Source organism: Festucalex cinctus, chromosome 5 (genome assembly GCF_051991245.1).
Source record: "Festucalex cinctus isolate MCC-2025b chromosome 5, RoL_Fcin_1.0, whole genome shotgun sequence".
NCBI lineage: Eukaryota > Metazoa > Chordata > Actinopteri > Syngnathiformes > Syngnathidae > Festucalex > Festucalex cinctus.
In genome coordinates, this window is record NC_135415.1 from 25,540,845 (window position 1) to 25,564,457 (window position 23,613).

The following is a 23,613-nucleotide window of genomic DNA, read 5'->3' on the forward strand; positions in this document are numbered from 1 at the left end:
GTTGTCCTTGTGTCATCCCCTACTCTTAGTCTAAGTATTGTTTTGTCCATCTGTGTTGCCTGCCCTTCCTCATGTATCTACCAATCAGCTTCCCCTGCCACTTGTGTCTTGCCTAGCTGTGTCTAATCATTGTTAATTAGGGTGCGTATTTAGTTCCCTGTCTCCCCGCTGTCCTTTGTCGGTTCATTGTTATTTTCCTTCTGTCATGCTGCTGAGTTTTTGCCTTGCTGTTGTTGTCATGCCTCGTTTTGCCCCATTAGGTTTTTGTTAGTATCTGAAGTTCTGGACTTTGTTGTTTTGGTTTCAGTTGCCAAATACCTTGTTTTTGCCCTTTGTTTTGTTTGATCAAAGTACACTTTTTTTTTTTTTTTTTTTTTTTTTTTTTAATAGCACCTCCACCCTGTTGCCTTCCTTCCCTGCACTTGGGTCCACATTTACCGCGAATCCTGACAAAACATTAACACTTAAAGGGTGTTAACGTCCGCTAGCACAGCAGGCTGTTTTAGAATCTACACAATGATGTAGCATTCACAATTTTGAAATTTTGAGTTTATGAGTGGTAACGTCCATCTTTCCCATAGCACATGAAGGCAGGGTCAGGTAACAACCAATCACAGCTCAGCTTCAGAAAACAGCTGTGATGTCATCTTCAGTCGACAGCAAGTGGCAAAATGGCCGCCCCCTGACATAGACATAAACGACTGGATTTTGCTGCATAACTCATACTCCATAAATATAATATTAATCAGAATGTCACGTTTAGACTAGTGAAGTCACATGTAACATATTATTGTCAAGAAATGTTTAAAGTTGACTTAGGTTATTATAGAGCCTGTATATACCCAACAATGTTAGCTTCTTTTGTACCTCTTCACATCACAAACAGACACAGATACGTATTTGCAGATTTCCACCATTTCCAATGGCACCCACTCTGTGAGCAATAAAGGAGAAAAATCCCTCATCTAATTCACTCGACACTCCTACAGCGCCTTCACATCTTACACAACAGCCGCCCCCCTCTCGGAGTGCAAGCGTGTCTGTGTGTGACGCATAGGAGGGAGACGACACGCCATCCTACACATATGAACTGACAGACACACACTCACACACACGCTGTCACCAAGGCACGTCAATGTATAAACCCCACACAAGCGCTCGGAGAGCAGGAGAGCAGGCGAGACGTCAAGAAGTGAAGACGGAGACGGACGGAGAAGGCAAAAGCCAGCGATGGAGAAACAAGTGGAGAAAGATGGCGGTGAAGAGTTTGACTAGAGGTTGAATTTTGGCGCGTGGGGTCACATGGACGGTAAGTTAATTGTTGTCTGCTTTACATTAGTTGTGCTAATCTTCTACTCAGTTGTGTTATGTTCTGTCATTCTCAAATAGTTTTTAAAGTTTACCGTTATTTGGTTGTTAAACTTTTTGTGAACTGTTACTTCTACAATGTTGCTCAAAGTACAGTAGGATTTTTTTTTGGTAATCATTAATTTTGACTGTTTCGATAGTTTGCACCCACTGCTTCAATTCCATAACTCCTGAATAAACCATGACGTTGTTTTGTGCTTTAGGGTTACAAATCAACTCAATGCGTGTGATTCCGGAGCTTTTCCCGCATCACACGTGCGCTGGCTGACGTCGCAGCGTCGTCAGGTTACTTCTTCCCCCTCACCGAACACCTTCAAGGAGCAGTTGCCATGGCAGCAGCGGAGGAAGGCGCTCACGGCGCCGTGACGTTTGGCATATGCGCGACGCCCCCGTTTCGCTCAAGACCACCGCCGAAAAATCAAGCGCTATAAAAGCTGTCTGTCATCCTCCGCTTGCTGCCTCTGCCCCGAGCACCCACACGCAAAGGGCCTACGCTTGCAAAAAACGACATCATCTGATGACACACGCGAGGCTTAGCACACTTTAAGCACCAAAGGAGTGCCGGTTTACGCACGGAGGTTTAAAAAAAAAGTACACAACTCGTCTCTTTTAGCTATCAATTCAACAAATGGTGGTTGTACAATGGCGGCAAGTGGCAGCTGTTCTTTCTTTCTATCATGATATTTAATACAGAGCACTGATTTCACTTACTCACTGTGTAGAAATAAAATGATTTTACAGACTAATTTTTGTTGTGTTGTTTTACAGTTATTTTCTTATTTTTCTGTCTAGTTGAACAGTTATGCATCTTGGGCCATTTTATTTTTTGTTGGCCCTTGTGTTTGAACCTTATGACCTCTGCGAAGCAAAACCGTGGATGGGACAAGAAAAATAACAAACTGAGTTAAGGTCAATGTGTATCGTTTATTATTTAGTACTGGGAAATAATGAAGAAAAATTATTTAAAAAAAAAAGAAAAAAAAAAAGGAAAAAAAAAAAAAAAAGAAAGTCCTAACTCATAGAAATCTTTTCTCAATACAGGACCAATCCATCTAATTTCTGTACTACTTATACTCATTAGGCTCGCAGGTGGGCAATTGACCACCAGTGGACTTTTGGGCGAGAGGCGGCGTACAGCCTGGGAACTTTGACAAAAAACATTCACACTCACATTCATAATTTAGAGTCTTATATTTACCTACTATATCCAAGGTTTGAAATTAACAGTTGATTAGGTTATTTTAGTCCCCCATATTAAAAAAAAAAAAAAAGAAAAAAAAAAAGGATGATTTCAGGGGCCACTTTGAAAGCACGATGAAATCAACAAAGAAAGCAATTATTACATATTGTTTACAATTTCTAGTTCGTTTGAAAAACTGCTATATTACACTTTTCTATTAAAAATGATAATCCAAATAATTTAGGATTTTCAAAATTCTGCATCTGATCCACCCCTATACTGAACAGCGACCACATCTTCAGAACCAAAACAATATTAAAGAGATAGTTTACTTCTTTAGCCATTTTTGGCAGTCAAACATTAATATTTTGCCTATAATAAAATTGATATTTTCATTATTTTTCATATACAATTAGTGCCTTTAAAAACATATTTTGCAACTTACTGTCAACTGAAAATGACATCACAAGGGCTCAGGTAACCAATCACAGCTCAGCTTGAGAATATATTCATGTCAAACTGTCATTTTCTTTTTCATTTTAAATTATGTAAGTAATTAACTGATTAGAAAAAGAGGAGGATGAGTGTGCGCAATGAATAAACATTTTTGAAGACGTCATAACATTAAATGTCGTAGAAATTAACACATAAAAGGTGCTCTTTAAATTTGGCAGGCAAAAAATGATTAAAAAGCCTTTTTAATTAAGAAATTAATCGTGATTAATCAAAATTCTAAGATGTGATTAATCTGATTTAAAAAATATAAGCCTGCTAAGTGGTTGTCGGCCATCAATATAAACTGCTGGCACTGAAAATAAAAGTCTTACTTTTTTGGCTACACACATAATAAATCACGTTACACCAAAATGAATATTGCACAAAATAAAATCATATTCATGTTGGTGAAACATGATTTTAATGCGTGCAACCAACATCTACATTTTTTAAAATGTAAATCCAACAGACACTTTTTTTCAGTGTAGCACATAATAATATGAAAGACAAGGGTTGAATATTGCAGCTATCCTCTTTGCATATGCCTGAAAAATGAGAAAAGACAGAGGTTTGCTTCCACCTCCAGAGTTCCAGAGAGGAGCCTGTCTCCCACGCACACAGCACGAACACGCAGACACACACACACACAGAGACACACACGCCTCGCTACAAGCCGCCCTCACTGCACACAGCTTCTCCGGAGCCATAAAGAATTCATGATGGAACACTGGGAATTCCGAAGCATTCACGCTTCCGATTCTTAACCCATTTGGAAACATATGATTAAATCCCCACTGAGGGCCTCCAACATGGACTCTCATTACAAACTAATGAATGATAATACATTAAGCGATTGATGTATTTAATTCAGACGACTGAGGAAATTGAAATGATTGGTACAAGATTAGAGAGACGTGACAGTCAATGATACAATCCTCAAAACAGAACAATTTATTATAATTGTTTAGTGTGTGCGTGTGTTCACACCCTTTGTTCATTCTTTTTCCATCACCCACTTCACACATTATGTTGTATAAGTCTTATAAAACAAGTCATCAACAGCTTTTTGGACATAAACCTCATGGTTGCACCTCAATCAGATATGGATCAGATTAATACTATCACAAGGAACATAATCCACTGCAAAAAGGAACAATACAACAGTAGCATGCACGGGCGAATACACACATCATTAGATTGAGGTTGCACGTAGAAAGATATGGAGGACCAAAACTGCCAAAATTTTAAATCAATAAATAAATAAATAAATGACTAAAAGTGAACATAAAAATCAATATAAAAAATAGAATTCGAATATTATATCTAAAAAATAAATATAAATGGAAATAAATCCGTTTTTATTTTCACTTTTAGTCATTTATTTATTTATTTATTTATTTATTTATATAATTAGTCATTAATTTATCTATTTATTTAGTCATGTATTTATTTATTTATAGTCATTTATTTATTTAGTCATTTATTTATTTTGAATATTGGCGGTTTTGGGCTGCCAATACTGCCAAGTCCAAATGTTATTCAAATGAGGAGGCGGTCCTAAGCGTGTCTTGGGCTGGACTCTGCCATGCTTAGGACCGCCCCCTCATTTGAATAACATTTCAACTCGGCAGTACGGCCCAAAACTGCCAAAATTCAGTCATTCATAAATAAATGACTAAATAAATGACTAAATAAATAAATAAATGACTAAATAAATAGATAAATAAAGGACTAAATAAATAGATAAATAAATGACTAAATGAATAAATGACAAAAAATAAATAAATGACTAAAAGTGAAAATAAAAACGGATTTATTTCCATTTATATATATTTTTTTTAGATATCATTTTCAAATTATGTTTTTTATATTGATTTTTATTTTCACTATTAGTCATTTATTTATTTAGTTAGTCATTTATTTATTTTAGAATTTTTGCAGTTTTGGTCCTCCATAGAAAGAATGCATTGAAGAAATAAGAAATACTGTACATACAAGTTTGTCAACAAAAAGATTCCTAAGAACCACTTTAAAGTTCAATCAGTGTACTAAAATAGCACCACGTCCAAGTCATGGCATTTTTTTTTTCAACTTTGATATTTATTGTATTGTTTACAGCAGTAGTCAGCCTTGTAATGACAGCCCTATCAGAAAGAGCAGACCCGACAAGTCTTAAACTGCTCCCTAGAAGGGAAAGATATGAGAAAGCAGTGATGAATAAGGGGGGGGACCAACACCATGCTGACATGGCAAAAACAGCAACTAAAAAAAATGGTTCATACAAGCAAAAAAAGGAAGGGGGGCATATTGAGTGCTTCAAAGTGACAAGACAGGAAGTAGGGCGCCTGTGTCGGGTGCAACATGGCGGACACCAGCGTGGGCGACGTACCTATGAGCGAAGGCCAGCGCGTTTTGCGACGGTTCTGGTCGGGAGTCCGAGTTGGGGGTCGTGTCGCAGATTTCGTCTGTGCCGTTGATGTTCTCCATGGGCGGAGTCACGGGGGTCAAAGGTGACGAGAGCTCGCCAGCTGGAGACTCCTTCAGGTGAAAGATAAGTTGACAGCTTAAGTAATTTTTCCTTCGCTCGGGCATTGGATGTACAAAACTAACTTTTTTTTTTTTTTTTTTTTCTTTCGCCTGTAACCTGGAAGCTAGGCTGGATAAAGATCTGCCACTTTCAAGCCACGGTTGGATCACACTATCATGCCAAACCCAAAAGGTAAGCAAAGCTGCAATTAGTAAATATTAGCATACTTGATTGATGGAAGTATAGTGTATGAAGTGCTGCCTCCTCAAGTGAAAATGCTTTTACGCTTGCCTCATTCAAATGCCTAGCTCCACCCCTGGTTGTCATGGTAACAAAAGCCATCCTTGGCATTGGTTACTCGGTTTAGTGGGCGGGGTGAGTGTCAAGAGACATAAATAATGGGGTGTAAAGTGTGATCCTTTCATTTTATTAGGCATTTCTTAGGCATATTAGTAAGACACATGGAAACTGTTTTAAATTGGGGGGGGTGAAAATAGGGAAGCGAAATTCCACTCAACACTAAATATGTGAGCCCAATTTTTTCTGTAGACTAAAAACATTTGAGTTTGACATCAAAAGATTAACTCATTCACTCCCAGCCATTTTCACAGAAACAATCCCGGCTGTTTTACTGGATTTTGTCTGATTTTGCAAGGTCCACAGAATATTGTGTTCTATTGCTATAAAAACATGGAACCTACCAAAAGAAAGATTAAAGTCTCTGCTTTCATAAGGGGAAAAAAAAAGGATGAGTGAGAGGCTGCATCAAAGCCTTCTGTATGCTCTAGCATAAAAAAAAATAAAATCGTATATATACGTCTTTGGGACACTTAGAACATTAAAATAGAACGTATTTATATGTTTTTGGGAGAAAATTAGTTAATATGAGAAAATATATAGCAGTTGAATAGTGAGTAGATTTATGAACAACAGAAAAATAACATTTTGTGCAATTTCTCTGATTTGTTTTTCGCTCATAGACAGCGCTCCGGTTTTCATGTTGGTTAACTAGCTAGTTTTAATTTAGTCTTCTCAAGAAAAACTCAAATCTGCAACTGAGTGTACACATTCAAATCTACCTAATATTTAAATACTCAACAAAATTAGAAGAAGCTTTTTGCTCAGATGATCAAAAGGCGGGTTCAAACTAAAGACACAATCGTCGCGTATCCGATCCAGATGTAAGTACCTGAAAATAAAAGCTGAACTTCTGATCTTTTTGTCTTCTATTATTCTTTTGAAGTCAAACCCAAATATTTTCTGTCTAAAAAAGAATGCGCCTCACTGTAGCAATACTTTTGAAAGGGAGTGCATACACAATTCATGGCTACATTTCATCAAGGCTTTGTGCAACAACAGAAAAATCTAGAACAACAAACTCAATCTCCAGGGTCTTTTATTATTGGAGATGGCGAAAAAAAAAAAAGAGGAGAGAACCTCATAAATGAATCATCTTTCCCATATACATAAATAGTTCACTGGGGAAATGATGGAGGTGTGTTTGTATGTGCTTGCTCGGCTGCCTTCAACACTGATGAACTCTTTACGAGCACTTGCACATGCTGATAGGTCGTTAAATAGCTCGCTATAACGTTGGGAAAATTGAACAAGTGCAGCTTATCTTTATGTCCCATACAAGCAGAGACAAATCATTTAAATGTTACACATCCATGAAACAAAGCTATTAGGACGTACGGCTGGGCGCACGAACACAATGGCCCGGCTTGTGCGTCCCTAATGGACAAGGAGGAAGTCAGAGATAAGAGACTATGTCTCAGAGATTATGTCTCATGTTACACTTCCCGCTTCTCGTTCAAAGTGGTTCAAAAGACCTGTTGGGATTTGGCTTAATGGGAGAAGCATGTCACACTCGGCTTTATTTTCCTTGCTTTGAGGCTTTATTATGAAAATCCCAAATTTTCATTGAGGGATATTTCCTCTGTGTTCACTACTAGAATGTGATGGTGGGGTGATGATTGTGCTCTAGATTCCATAATGAAGCGCCATAAGGCATGTTGCTAACAATATGGTCAAGGGTGAACATCAGCAGGTGCGCATGAGTGCGACAAATTGAAGACTGCGCTCCAGTTCAAGTCTGTCACCGCACGATTGCGCACTAGAATAATGTTCTTGTTTACTGATGTTTATGTACACCACTTTGTATACAGCAACGCCTGTTCTTAAAGCGCTTTATAAATAAAGTTGAGTTGAGTTGAGTTGAGTTGAGTTGAGTTGAGTTGAGTTGAGTTGAGTTGAGTTTGAGTTGAGCTCAGTCAGATTGACTACAATCAAGCTAGCTGCAATTCGAAGTGAAGATAGCCGCTACAACGATTGTCTGCGATGGCTAACTTCAAAATAAAAGCTAAATAAGGTGGTATTCATGCACAATGTTACTTGTTTGGCTTTTCTTTTGAAGTTGACCCTCACGGCGCAATGCATACTCGCTTATGAACAACTGTTGGGGCGTCCGGCTTAACTATGCTGGATCCACTAAGTCGCTAACGGCTAATGCTAACATTTGCCGTGAAGCTGGTGGCCAAACAAATCGCAGGAGAGGCACTTGTGAGACATTTATCTCCGTGTCGCTGCGCCACGGCTTCGTCAGTCCATCAAAATGTGTCTTTACTGGAAAACGGTCCCTGGTACAAAAGACTGGACACTCGAGAACTGTGCTAGCTAAGTAAGATAAGCTAGATGAGCATGGGGTCCCATTCTGAAAGTCAAAGATTAGCAATTTTTTTTTTTTTTTTTTTAATGGGCCATGCAACTCAATTGTGATAAATATGAATTTAATGTCTTTTTTATAATACAGGAAATTGTATTTCTTTTTAGTAAGGTGCCATTGTGTACCCCTGGTAAAATTATAGGAAATAAAAACTGACTGAAAAATGACATTTTAAGTTACAATTACACTGGACCACATATGCCATAAGTCATTAAAAAAAAAAAAAGTGAGCACCAAACAAGAACCTCTGATACTAATTTGAGGACCACGGCAAAATGTTTATGCGCACAACGAGTCAACTACAGCACATATTTCTCCTTTATAACACACTCATTTCCTCCTACAAACATCTATTATGTAATATTCCATAGAAAACCCTCACATGCAGGCTACTTGTCATCCGGAAGAGCTTTGTTTATTTCAGTTCATGAATATAAAGTTGCCCATTATACTGAGTTAAGAGCTAAACCCTCCCAGGGGACAACAGTGTTAAGGAAGCTCTGTAAAAGACCAGCAACCATATTCAGTAACGTCAAAATGGATGCAGCACACTTCATTATAAGGCGGAGGAAACGTCCATCTCTCCTTTTTCTGTCGCTTATTCTGTCCAGGCTTGCGGGTCAGCTGGAGCCTGTCTCAGCTTTTTTATCCCAATAAAACTTGCATGGTCAAAACGGCTGGGCTGAATTTTAAATATTGAATGTTTAATATTTCTGACTGAAATTCTTCAAGTGTGGGAAAGTCAACATCTCCCTGAAAAGTGGAATTCTTTTATTTTTTTGTAATTAAAAGTTGATTTTGAATCCTATAATACTGAATTGTTCAAATTAGGGGTGTCAGGCTTTTTTTTTTCCTCGTAATTAATCGCATGACTTCAATTGTCATAACTCCCGATTAATCGCAAATTTTACATCTGTTCTAAATGTACAATAAAATGTACAATAAAATATTTTTTCCTAAGTTTTCACACCCTTGTTAACATAAAAGTGGAAAAAAAAAATTAAACTAATAGAAATAGAGCTGCATCTTTTAGACATTGCAACAGTAATTTCATAATCATTCATAAAATTGAGTTAAAATTAAAAAGATGTACAGTACTGTAAAAAAACAACTGCCTGTGATATTGATTTGTGTTGAACTCATTTTCTGCCACTAGATGGCATAATTCCCCCAGTACAGGCTTTCCAAGTACGGTTAATTGTGCGTTAAAAAAAAAAAAAAAAATGTGGTTAAAGGAACTTTAAATTAATTCAAGATCAAGGCGCATTCATTTGACAGCCCTAGTTTAAATAAATGTTTAAATGTAAATATGTTAATAGAGTATTTAAAAAAAAACCAATATCAATATCAGTATTCATAAGAATTATAAACCAGTATAATAAATATGCCTTTTGAGGATGTTTTGTGTTTGTTACGATGCGTACTGACTGAACATACCTGAGAGGGCGATGTGGCCATTTCCATCTTCTCTTGACTTTTCTCCTTCGCAAGTCGCGCTGCTTCTTTATACTCTGCAAACTTCTCTGCAAACTGGACAGAAACACAACAAAGGGCAAAAGCTGGTCAAATATACAAAATCTGATGGTTCCTAACACCAAGATAGACACATATATAGTAAGAGATCAATCAGCGTGTAATACAGAAAGCCAGGCCTACAATAGGCAGAAGCTGTTGTCAATAATGTTCTGCAATTGAATTTAAAAAGAAGGCCCTTGCCTATAATACATGCTGAGAAATATGAGATAAGTAGGTCACTGTTGACAACCTTTTTGTCAAACGACACACACCCCGCAAAAGCAGGCTGACATTGTTATCATCGAGGAGGTTATGTTTCCGCGTAATTTTTGTTGACTCTCAACATTTTCCAGAATTATACAACCTGACGCCAAAATTCAGACATACAATACACGGTCTCAATTTGGAGCTATTCTAATGAGTGGCATTTAGTGTTGCGTCCTCATTTACTTTCCCGATAATAACTTGTCATTGGCTTGATATTCAGGCCTATTTTAGGCGGAGGCAGAAGAATCCAGCAAAGAAGTGCTATATAAACATTTGCCACTGCGACGTGCAACATTACAGCAGATATTCCAGATGTCCCATTTAAATTCAAGTCGAGTGGAGGACTGTCTGGTTTCAAACTGTAACTGACACTTTGGCTGGAGGTAAACTCAAGTGTGCCATTTGTAAAAAGGCAGCCAGTAACTCAATAGCATTCCACTTTGGCGCAATTGGATATCTCTGATCTCATTAAAGCAAATGCAATAGTAGCGGGGGTGCAGGATGCAGTTTGGCGCTACACATTTCATTTTTGTGGGTTTTTATTTTGAGTTGCTAAAAAACACACACACACACACAACATATAATGTATTTAAATTTAATGCACAGCGTTCACACAAAAAGATCTCCCCACGTTTCGTGTGGCTCTTCTTCGCTTTAGAACGCGAAGCTTCCCCTAGGCCATACACAAAATAGCGAACGCTGCCCTCCGCTGGATGGCGTTTGTAATTACAACTGTCTCGAATACCACATTTTTCCTCTTTTTCCTCAACTCTTAAGCAATAACACAAGATGACCACCCACTGAACATGGGCTGCACTGTAAATTAACACAAAATACTTTTGAATACAATTGTATACTACACAATAGTTTGTCCGTGTACCACGTGGAGGCGTCGGATTGAGACAACAGAATATGTTAATTTCGTCAACGAAAACTAAACAAAAATCATTTCGTCAACACAAATTTTTTCACCCGGCTAGCGCTAGACTAAACTAGACTAAAACCACCATTAATAAACAATAACTGGGACTAAATCAGGATGCAGTTTTGTCGACTAATGTAGACGAGACGAAAATGTACTTCACTTAATAAAAACTGGACCAAAATCTATGGACATTTTAGTTCATGAACAAAAACGAGGCGAAAAGCGTATGATTTTGTAAAATCCTGCCTCTGCTAAACTGTCACTGTGACTCACCCGCTTTCAAATCTACAGCTAACAAGTGCAACATGCGCAAACACATGGAACAGACAGGAGGTGGTGTCACAGTTAAAAAAAAAACAAAAAAAAAACGTCAATTATAGTTAAAACGTCAAATTATCCAACGGCTGGGCTAACGTTCCAACAATAATGTTAATCCAACCACTAACTAATGCTGGCTAACTTGCTAGCTTAGCATGGAGTCATAGTAACCACTTGTTGATATACTGTAACTTTGTATGAAGTACATTTTATGTGAAATCATTTTAGAGCTGAAATGTTCAACATTATCTGCTGACAAAAAAAAGAATAGAAATGGACAAAAATTGCTGTCTTGACTAAAACAAGACTAAAACTTTGACAGTTTTTGTTGACTAAAACTAGATGAATAAAATTACGTTTTCTTGGACTAAAATAAAAACTAAAAGGTTATAGTCGACTAAAAGTTGACTAAATAAAAATGGGATGAGGTTGACTAAGTATGATAAAAACCGACAAGCGTGATTAAAACCGGACTAAAACTGAGACTAAATTTCAAAATGCCTGATAAAATTAACACTACACCAGAAGATATACAGAACAGCAGAAAAGCTGTTTTTAAAAATCCTGGGGTAGATTTAAAAGTTTTTGTGATGTATTTTATAAATCCGACTGATTGTTAGAAGTTAAGACAATATATTGTGATAGTATTTTATCAGTAAATGAACATAGTAAAAATCACTTGTGAAACAAAATGTTAGCTGTATAACTCCAAGTTAAAAAAACAAACAAACAAAAAACGTTGAAGCCCATGATTAGTGTCTGAGGTGATTACTAATAGCAGCCCCATGAACATAAAATCAGTAATTTATTGCTAATATAAACTGCTTTATTCTCTATTTTATTGCGATCGGTCTGCGAGTCTGGCGTAAGGGTTAGTCACACCGCACACTCCTTGTATTTGAAAATAATGGACTTGTCAGATACAGGGAGAATTATCAATTACTGCTTACGGAGGAGGAAAGCCGAGCGTAAATACTATCCTGCCGTAAACGTCTACCTTACATTAAAACTGAGGGCCTGGAAGCTGACCAAATCACATCAACGTGTATAAAATCATGCTCTCACATCTACCGGCGAACCCTTGGATATAAATAACTTAAAGGAAAAAGGTGAAGGGATTTACAGGTATTATTAAGAGCAGCTATTGAGGGAAGGTGGAGAAGCCACGGTAGTACCTAATAAGAATATCAAAACATATAACGTGAAACAGGATATATCAGCTTTGGTGATAAGCACTTTTATCTTTGCTTGGCCATACTGTTGAGTTTGGTTACGGTTTTAGTGTGCGTGTGTCTCAGCGCTTAATCATACTGCGGAGGAGAGAAACCACCACCTACACACGTATACACATCATCCAATAAAATACACGCCTTCCGTGAAGAAAAATCCTCATTAACTGCCAAACCAGTTCAGAGTAAGGAAGAAAAAAAAAAAGCTATGGTAACTAGAATGTAGAATCTATGGAAATGCCATCCTCTCAAAGGGACTGGTGGGAGGAGGAGAAAAGAAAATCCAGAGAGAAAGTGAGAGAGAGAGAGAGAGAGAGTATGTGTATGTGCTTGTCGGGGGCGGCTACCTTGGACAGATGATGTTCAGTGGAGAATCCCAGGCCGTAGACAGTGTTAGCTCGACTGTCCGCCCACTGGCCAAACTTCTGTGAGGTCTTTGTGAACGTCATGTTGGGACTGATGGTGCTGTTAATTATCGCCTGCGGCACAGAGGAAAGCCACTTCATTCACTTTAAATGAACTTACTACGCTGTGCTTAATGCATGTGTGTGCACGTGCGGGTCAGATGGAGTAGCAGAGAAAGCCATTATTTCCACCATAAGGGATTACAGCACTTATTTCATTAATTGACAATAGCTGAAAGTTATTAAAAGTGAAGACAGCAGTTTTGGCATAGGTTAATCCACATGAGAAGGACAAAATATTAGAAACACCTCTCATTATATGACAAAGCACAATTTAACATTTGTGGAATATGAGTTATGCAGAAATACCCAGTCGTTTTTATCCGTCTAAGGGGGCGGCCATTTTGCCCCTTGCTGTCAACTGAAGATGACATCACAGCTGTTTTCTGAAGCTGAGCTGTGATTGGTTGTTATGTGAGACCTGAATAACTGTGATGTCATCTTCAGTTGACAGCGAGTGGCAAAATGGCCGCCCCTGATCGATTTTGCTGCTTAACTCATATTACACAAATTTAATTTTAATTAGAATGTCATATTTAGACAAGTGAAGTCATATATAACATATTATTGTCAAGATTTTTATTTATTTATTTTTTTGGTTGACGTCCCCTTTTAAAAATAACAGAATCAAACAGTGGAAAGTGTTATTAAATATCTGAGAACTGGAGACAGTGTTGAAAGGTCATGAATTATTTAGAGACTTTACACAGTACACAGTTAATGAGAATTGTTGACAGCGATAGATGTGGGGAACAAAATCATTTAAAGTCTTCCATACTGTAATCCAACATCTCTAAAGCAGAGCTAATTAACAGCTGATCAATCAGTGAGGGGGAGTTGTGGAACATTTCTGATTAACTGACATCAATAAGAGTTTGGGAAGGGTTATGGGCAACATGCATGTGGGTTACATCATCAAATAATTTCCTGGGGTTAATGTGACGTGAGGTTTAGGACAAAAGCTACATTATCATCATTATAGCTTGTTCACCGTGGCTTTTCTTATTTATCATATGTCCTCTCATCCCCTCTCATGATGTCATTCTCGTCCCCGCGGACATTTACTTTTAGCGTATGACACAATTGGGTTAGAGACAGGAAAAAAAAACAAGAGGCCAAACTCCAGCTCAGACTACAAGAAAACTGGAAAAAAAAGAAGTTTATTTCAGCACACGTACTCGCACGCGCACCATGCATGAGCTTGACACAGAGGATGCAGTTACATTTTAGGCCAGAGGTGGCAGTCGTGAATAAAAACGTGACAAACACCACAAGGCACCAAAAAGAAAAAGGTCGATCGCGGGAGTTTGGCTGGTTGAAAGGGAGATATTGGGGGGAAAAAAAAAAAAAAAAAAAAGGTTGCACTTTTATCAAGTAAGACTTCAAAAGAGAGGAAGAACATGTTAAAATAGTTATAATGTATGACATCTTTGAGTAAACCCTGAGTTTGAAGCTGGACCAAGTGTCTTCTTTTTTGGAAATCAAATATGGTCAACTAAATATACGATAACAATTGTTAAGACCGATTTAAGACATTTTAATACTAAATCAGGCCGTATTTAAATATTCAGGGATTCAACACATCTTTTTAAGGATTTGCAAGATGATGATGTAAGTTGCTAGACCAAGTAGGATCCATTTTTTACGATTTTGAAGCTTCATTCTCTGTAATTGCTGATTTTATTTATTTATTTATTTATTTTTTTAATCGTTCAAATAGACTTGCACTAACACACATTCATGTTCAAAAGTAACCGTGAAAATGTTCAATAACAAAAGAAGAAATCCCAAAAAGTGTCCAAAAAAATTGCCAAACATGTCAGAAAATTTAAAGCGAAAAAAAGTCAAAACATAGCCATAAAATGTCTAAAAAAGGAAGTAGAGGTAGTCAATTATCTCAATATATCCACAAAATCGCCAAAATTACCCCAAAAAAAATGAAAGTCCGAAAAACGTCAGACCAAAGGTAGAAGAAAAGGAATCTCAAAGTATTTGCTATGGTGCAATGCAGATAAAATTAAGTATTGGACATTCATTTTGCAGCTCCAGACAGAATTTTTTATTTATTTAGCCTAAAATGGCTCATTTGACAGTAAAATTTGCTGACCTCTTGGTATATGCCAAGCAGGCAAACTTGCAGATACAGTACATGTGCAAATAGTATTTATATGCACTCATACAAACACACACACACACATGCAACCTGAGCTCCAAGTCTTGTGACAGCGTGCAACGCTTTCACTGTGCTGAGCAATTTAAGAACAGAAGCTGCAAGGTTGTATGAAAGGACGACATCTTGATCAAAGCAAGTCAGCGATCAAAACGCATGCCGCGGAAGAAAACTCGAGCTCACCTTGGTACCATCCAGGCTGATGATGCGGTAGACGTTGCGCGTGCTGTCGTAGAAGTAGGACACGGTGACGGCGTGCTTGCTGGTGGGCAGCCAGTTCTTCTTGGTGTTGGGGTCGATTTGGAAGACGTGGGCCCGCGTGCTGTAAATGGGCTGCTCCCTGAAGGGGACGAAAAAGAAGTTGTGAACTTCCTTGTGCCGCAGCACCAACGTCTCTCCGAAGCCGGCGCGGAAGCTCCTGCCGTCCGCCGGGGAGCCGCCGGATCGCCCGGGCAAGCGAATAACGAGCTCGCCGTCCTCCATCGTTAGGAAAAAATGAAATCTAAACCAAAACAGCGATGAATGCGCATGGTCCAGTACGCGCAGGTGTATTCTTGACCGTAAACAAAGCGGAGAGCAGTTCTGTCGTCATCACGACCAGCCAACTGTGTTTGCCCTCTTTTGCAGTCAGCGGCGTCTTCTCTATGCGCCGATATGGGAATGTCTGCGGAACGGCGCGGGGGTCACGCAGGGGAGAAAAGAGAGCGTTTCGGGCTAAATATAGACAGTAGGCCACGCTTTACTGCCAAAGACACACCCCGCTGGACACCACTTTCCACATGGACTCACTTTCCTGCATGTGTGTATATAGAAACATAGCCTGTTGAACGCTCTCAAATAAGGGAAAAAAAAAAAGCACACCTGTCAAAGAAACACATCCTTAATAGTTTGGTTACTCCATCAGAAGATTCAGACTGGATTCATACTTGTGCAACTTAGGCCATAAATAGTAAATGTAAAGTACACTGTATTTTAAAATACTTTTTTTGTGCTGTTCTTAGAATAAGGAATAACAATAAAAACATTCTGTACATCACATGGTGATAGGGCTGTGCAGTTAATCAAAATTCTATTACAATTTCAATTATTACACTCCTAAATTACAAAATCAGCATAATTTAAAAATAAAATAAAATAAATAAATACCGGTGTTACACTAATTTTGTTTGTTTGAATTGATACATTTGTACCTTTTTTTAAATAACTAATTTAATAAATTATTTAAGTTTCATCTAAAAGGAACTTGCATAATTATAGCGTTTCAAAGAATTTTATTTGTCTTAATAGTTTTTGTCTTTTACGTTTAAACATTTCATTGTTTTGTACCAAAAAATAAATGATCGTCCTACCACACAGTGCACATGCTGCACTCCAACTTCAAGTGTTTTGCCAATTTAAATATATATTATTATTAAAATTTCTGTTTGGTCCAAAAGGAACTTACATGAGAGGGAAGTCTGGGTTTCCCTCCTGAAGCTGCTGCCCCCGCGACCCGACCCCGGATAAGCGGAAGAAGATGGATGGATGGATATTATTTTAAATTATGTTTGGTCCAAAAGGAACTTACATAATTAGTGTTTCTATGTTTTTTTCAATTGGTGTTAATATTTTAAAATGCTTAACCATGTTCTTGTTTTGTAACAAAAAATAATTGTTTGAAACCATGATTTCAATTAATTTCCACAAAAAATTGTGATTATTATTTTTCCCCTAATCTAGCAGCCCTACATGATGATGTCAGATGTGTTAAAGACACTTCTGACTTTAACATGCATGACAGTAGATTACAGGTGTCAAACTCAAGGCCCGGGGGCCACATTTGGCCTGTTACATCATTTTATGTGGCCCGTGAAGGAAAATCTTATTTTGCATGTCTACTTCTTGCTAAAGTCTGTATCCGACTGAGGGTCACATGTTTGCGAAGGTAGCAAATGTGGTTCGTTCAATGTTTGCAAAAACACGTTCACAATTTCCTTGTGAAAATAAGAACCATTAAGACTATTTAGAGAACCATTGTGTTAAGAGAAGATTTAGGAAACATTGCAATTGTTTGTTTGTTTGTTTTAACCACTGACATTGCTCTCATCCCAGCATTGTGTCGACATTTCGAATCTACAGTCAGTACACACGCACGCATGCATGCAGTCAAAGCACATTGTGCAGGGGGAGATATTCTGAGCTGGCAGTACTGGCAGAACGGGAGATAGAGAAGTGCTTACACTGCACTGAGGGGGGTGATGGGGGACATCAAAGGCTTGGTGTATTAATGAATATTAAAATTCATCAGCAGTTACCCCTCCTGTGTGTGATTAGCCCAGACTGGTAAAGACAGAACAACACCGAAACAGAGGCAAGTTAGTCGGGAGGAGCATGATGGGGGGGGGGGGTGAACGGGTGAGCGCAGAGGAAGTGGCGAGAGTGAATTTGGGCTGATTACTCCTCCACAAAGCTGCTTGTGGAGTGCAAATTATCATAATCACGGACAGCAGTGCAAGTGGCGGAACTGTGAGTCATTGCGACTGTGCACACATCACACGAGCGCGGGCCCCGTCTGTGTGATCTGTGCAATAGCTGCTTGGCAACTGGCGTCCTATCGCATTGCATAATTTGACAAAGCTGCGGCTAATTTGGCATCGCTTGTCGCTCACTTGCGCGCGCATCAAACACCACAACATTCCAGCGCTTTGATTCGCACGTGAATGCAATCACCCCGCCGTTTTGTTACAATGTGTGACACCCAACAGTTGTCAACAAAAGGGCATACCTTATATGTTCAAATGATGGATGTTTTGGGTAGTATTTCTTTAATTAATTTTTTTACAATAAAAGAGGAAATCAACCCAAGAATTGTCTTCAGAATATGTCTATTAACTCTTTGACCGCCGAAAACGTTTAATAACGATCAGTAAAATCACGACGTATATTGCCATAAACGTTAAATAACGTCAACATTTTTTTTTTCTCAGTGCAACGTCTAAGTGCAGCGCTGCCTGGTCAATAGGTTGTGGAATCCAAAACACTCTAAACTATGGCCAGCAGATGGCAGCATTATATCTCTTTTCATCAATGATCAAAGCCTCTGCCATATCAAAGTTTTTCTTTGATAACGTGTGGCAGTAAAAGAGTTAAGCACCAACTTCCATCTGTTTCTATCCATCTCGTGAGGCGGCCATTTTACCACTAGTCGACTGAAAATGACATTACAAAAGTATTACAATAAAAATACATAACATTTAAAAATAATAGGAAATAATTAATGAAATAAAAACATTGTCAAAAAATTATGACATTATTGGATTTTCATTATTGGATTTTATTATATTTTTGATCAGGTTAAGTGCATTTTTTTTTTTTTTTTTTTACATTTTCAGACATTATTCTATTTGCAGTAAATTAGTATATTATAGGGTGCTACATCCTCTGAGAAAAAAAAAAATCACGTGCCTTTTTCAATTAAACCGTTTTCCCATTCCTTTTAATCAGCAGACAAATTACATAATAGTTTTTCCTGGAGGTCTGCTGCAATAACTTGACCTTGTTTGCACTCAAAATGATCTTGCAGTGGTCATCAGTAGCAAAATACAGGCTACTCATCAGACACTTCATTAGGTACAGAGAGATATTATTTCATGTATGAGTTTATTTTTGTGGTTGTAGTTCATGTGAGGTGTTTCTAATATGTTGCCCCTCACACGCAGAATTAATCATAATCATAGTAATTTAGTATACAAGAAGAGGAAGTGGAGGGTGATCGGTCGTGTTGGCGTGCAGTGTGCACTGCGCGACACAAGATCAGGTGATGCTACGAGACTTGAAGGCAGCGTGGTGAAGGGAGAGGGAGAAAAGGGTGATGTGATGAATGCAAAGGAGCGAGAGCAGATGATGCAGTCATTTTTGAGAAATGAAGGATTCCATAAACTGCTCGCGGCCACTGACTGGCCACAATATATTTGCATAAAGATCTGATAAAAGAGAAAAGATAGTATAAAACGTTATATTAAAATTGCAATATTGTGGTTCATCTAATATGACATTCAACTTTTGTTATGAACACTTTTGTCAGTATTTTTAAATACTTCAGTGCGTCTGCATTTAGAATGCATGCCTGCAGTGTAGTACCACGTTGTGTCACAAAAATCGGACAGGCCTTCTAAAGTTGTAGCAGGAGTGACAAGTGTTGTCTGTATGATTCACCGCAGGGCCTTGTTGCACAGATGTGAATAATTTCAAACTGCTTTCACGTGTGTCACTTCATCATGCAAAAGACTGCGTGCGATTTTCCACTTCAGCGTTTCCCCTTTAACGATGCAGCTGCCCCGTTTTCTGCAGAATAAAACAAGCATTACATAATAGTGGTCCACCCCAGGAGTGCTCATTTTCCTTAGACACCTTGACCCCCACCCAGCACCCAAGAGGCTTGCCTTCTTTGGAAAGCTTCTTTTTTTTTCTCCTTCTCGCTTTATTATTAATTCCACAGAGAGACACTTTCGAGAGAGTTGAGCTCACATTAAGCAGAGTTGGGTTATTAATGAGTGCGCTTCAAGTTGCTCTATTTACTAAAAGTGCCTTAGATGACCTGTGCACTAAGTTCCCCTACAGCAGGGGTCTCCAAGTTGGGTCCTCGAGAGCCCCTATCCAGTCAGCCTGTTTTCCATGTCTCCGTCCTTCAGCACAGCTGAATCTAATGATCAGTTAATCATCAGCAAGCTTTGCAGAAGCCTGATAACGATCCCAATCATGAATCAGGTGTGTTAGTGGAGAGAAACATGGAAAACAGGCTGGATAGGGGCTCTCGAGGACCCAACTTGGAGACCCCATGGGAGAGAGTGAGTGTGGTCACAGAGAGAAAACAGGAATTGATGGTAGGCCTATATATTTTTTTTTTTAATAAGAAGTTGATAGATATCTCCAATTTTTGTCCATCCTGGACATTTCCCAAATGTATCATAACAGCAAGCAGAAAGATGCTTGGTATTGAACCAAAGGCGATGATGGACTGGTAAGGAAAGTCACACTACACTTTCGAGAAAGTTACGAGAACATGAGTAAGGCCCAATCAGGATTTTGTAATCCTGGTGGAATTTTTGTCAGTCAGAGATCACTTGTTGCCGCCATCTTTAGATACATGAGGGAGATTCTTGGACGTAGTAGTCGTTGGATACCTTTTGCAAGATACTAATGTGTGCTTATGTGGTGAAAGAAAGAGAAAGAAAGAGAATAATAATAACCTACCAGTGGTACCAGCTCAGTGCGCTTCACTACTACTACTACTACTACTAGTTCCACACTAGTACCACTGCCCAACATGGTTCATTTGTATTTAACTTTTTGCTACAAAATATTTTCATTCAATCTTTAAAATGTATTTGTTTTAAAACTTTTATGTGAGTACAATTTGTATTTTATATTGATGTTCAAATTTAAAGGCATGGTCTTCCGTTTTCACTCAGGAAAATGAACAATATAAATACAGGATATATACACATGAACTCCTTCTCAATCTACACCTCTGGGCTTCAGTTAGTGTGTGGTGGTGATTTTTTTTTTTTCCTAAACCCCCACCACCCCAGCATTTTGCCATTTTGTGTTTGTTTTGTCAACAGTGGGACGTTTCTGTAGACAGACAGTTGTTTACCCCTCCTGCCAATCGCAGAGTGGCGGGCTGGGGGGCGTGTCACTCACTGTCTGCAGACGGGGCCAGGTGAATTGGTCAGCTGCATGACATCACTCCCACGGCAACTTGACAGCTTGCACGGATTATTTTTTTTCACTCACTCACTCACTCACTCACTCACTCACTCACACAAGCGTGAGTGAGAGAGCGAGCTTCGGGCAGTAGGCGGGGTACACCCTGAACTGGTTGCCAGCCAATTGCCATTTGCAATAAAATTATTTTAAAGAAAGGCTTATGAGTCCAAATATAGCATATTTCCTTAAAATTGGATGAAATTAATGGCAATTTTCTATCCTTCTAATTTCTAGTTCATGATCGTATAAGAGGGCAGCCGATCCTGGTATCGATACCTATAAGGTTGGGTATCGGCAGTCTCACCCTGTTGTCGCTGGGTTGTCCGAACAATGCTTACATGTTGCCATGACAACAAACAGTTTTTTGATTGGTTGGCATGTAAGCATTGATGTTCTCAGCCCAACTACAAACTGTAACAGGCTCGGTCTCGAAGAGGCGGTTGAAACATAAAATATGATTTTAATTAGGTGTCAGAATGACACTTTTAGGCACCTTTTGACGCATTTGCGCAGGTACATACCAACACGTGAGGCCTCTCTGTGCTCTCAATCGCATTTGATATGTTCCATTGTGGATCAATTGACTCACTGAGTCAGTTTCATAATAGTAACTTAGTCACCAGCGTGGCAGAGCTCGGCAAGAGCTGCCGCGAGGTGGGAGACGGTTGGTTGGATGGATGGATGATGTGCTGCCCACACTGTGGGAGGTGTGAATGCGCTCCGTAGAAGCCTTCTGCGCATTGTAGCTAATGCAGGAGTTTTGGCTGAAATTGTGCCATGCCTCGCGCCATATTATCAACCTCCCGGCGGGTCATTAATCCCACTAAACTGTGGGAGACATCTGTTCATGAAAGCGAGGCCTGGTGGGGGTTCGGGACCACTGGGCGCAAGATGGGCGTCGTGAAAATGAGCGCTGTAGCACACCAAGCAGGTACATCTCGCTGGTGGGCGCATGTTGTGGGAGATATTTAAGGTCACAGCTGCTGCCATGGAGACAAGAATGCCACTCGCAGTCGCAAAAATAGCGTTCAAACAACGTTGCGATTCCGATTCCTGCATGTAAAGACCCGGAACAGAATGTACAGACGGAATATCACAGCACAGATGTCTGGCAACGTTGGAGAAGAAATCATGTTGCTATATGCTCATGTTCAAAACTTACATAACTGTCTATAATATAGCGTCAAAGCGTGATGGCGACGCGGCATTATTATCTTCAATAATGGTATGAAATTAAAGAGAAGTGGCCCCAAAAGTTTTCTTTGCAGCAATATGTCATATATGCTCCCACTAGTCTAAGCAAAATGTGCAATAAGTGGCAAAATCCTCCAGTTTTTATCCATTTTTCAGGGGGCGGCCGTTTTGTCACTGTTGACAGAAAATTACATCACAGTAGGGCCTCAAGTGATGACCAATCACAGCTCAGCTTCAGAAAACTGGTGAGTCGTGATTGATCGTTACCTGAGCCCTGAGCAACTGTGATGTCATTTTTAGTTGACAGCTAGTGACAAAATGGCCGCCCCGTACTTGAATGAAAACAAAAAATAAAAGTATTTTGCGTTAACTTATATTTCACAAACGCAGTATTTAAAATTATAAATAAATGTTGGGGTTGACTTTGACTTTAAAATATGATTTTAAAACGGGGGGGGGGGGTAGTCTTGGGGGTTATATTTTATCATATCAAATCTTACTGATGTAGAATGAAATGTATTTTGGCAGTAATTAAACATTCACAGCAATTACAGGTTCAAATACTTTTACAGAAGCCAAATTAAGATTTGGCAGAGGTTCGTGCTGTATTAGAGTGAACATTCCCCCCAACTGCCCCTCAATTTTTACATTTCCAATCAAACCAAGCACTGAATATTTGTTTCAGCTTTGTACTGGACTTCAATACACTTGATAAGTTGTCACAATGTAATTAATATGGAATATAATTGGGGGGAACAACTTTTCGACTTCGATTTTGTCTTACTTTGGGAGCAAACTCACAATTCGGATCCTGAAAGTTGGGTAATGAATGCAACTTTCCATGTTGGGCCTCAAGTCTGGCTTATTCACAGACCCAATTAAGAGGAATTTTGATAGCATTTTTATGATCAACCAAACCACTATGAATCTGAATGTGCATTTTGATATTGTTTTTTTTCTAATATAAGACGCATCCATTACGGTGTGTCTTCACATGTCCATTGAGGCTAGTGTGAGCCAATCTGTGATGATAATCACTTACCCCATTGTTGAGGCTGAAACGCAAGGCGACACCTCTGGTAACAACAAGCAATCTCCCCTCGGATAAGACGCTGCGTATATATGATGTTGTTGTGGCCACACTGCAGCCTCCTCTTGCTCTATCACCGTCGGTTGCGTCTGCAGGAATGTGATGACAAGTGCTCCATCCCCCGCGGCTGGCTGTCACTGCGCGGACCCACGCAGAAACGTCGCCGTGCGCATGGCTCCCAATCCCAAAATCGTCCTTCCCCTTCTCGGCCGCTGGAGCTGGAGATGCGACGAGGTGCCGCGAGGCTGAGGCGTCAATGACAGATTCCAAGCTGGAGGAGGAAGAGGAGGCAGAAGAGGGTGGAGAAGCCCCGCTGCGTGGACGTGGAAAGACAAACCAGAGGCAGTTGATAACACACAGCAGCATCACCCAGCGTCCACCCGCCTCCCTCTCCCTTA

The 23,613-nt window shown here is 39.2% G+C and overlaps 1 protein-coding gene and 1 long non-coding RNA gene across 4 annotated transcripts in view; one reads left to right on the forward strand and one right to left on the reverse strand.

Moving 5' to 3' along the window:
* Nucleotides 1–23,613, reverse strand: part of homer1b (homer scaffold protein 1b) — a 28,586-nt gene that overhangs the window by 4,735 nt on the left and 238 nt on the right. The window contains exons 2-7 of one of the 3 annotated variants that reach the window (XM_077522124.1): nt 23,168–23,528; nt 15,367–15,523; nt 12,897–13,028; nt 9,733–9,825; nt 5,433–5,581; nt 3,972–5,227 (exon numbers count right to left, since the gene is read on the reverse strand). In XM_077522124.1, coding sequence (XP_077378250.1) covers nt 5,191–5,227; nt 5,433–5,581; nt 9,733–9,825; nt 12,897–13,028; nt 15,367–15,523; nt 23,168–23,172 — 573 coding nt within the window. In that variant the 5' untranslated portion in view covers nt 23,173–23,528 and the 3' untranslated portion in view covers nt 3,972–5,190. Of the gene's footprint in view, nt 1–3,971; nt 5,228–5,432; nt 5,582–9,732; nt 9,826–12,896; nt 13,029–15,366; nt 15,749–23,167; nt 23,529–23,613 lie in introns of those variants that run through there. The other 2 variants (XM_077522123.1, XM_077522122.1) reach the window with 2 other exon arrangements.
* Nucleotides 974–2,114, forward strand: LOC144019208 (uncharacterized). The gene is made up of 2 exons (XR_013283607.1): nt 974–1,309; nt 1,572–2,114. It is a non-coding gene; the product is annotated as an uncharacterized LOC144019208 (long non-coding RNA).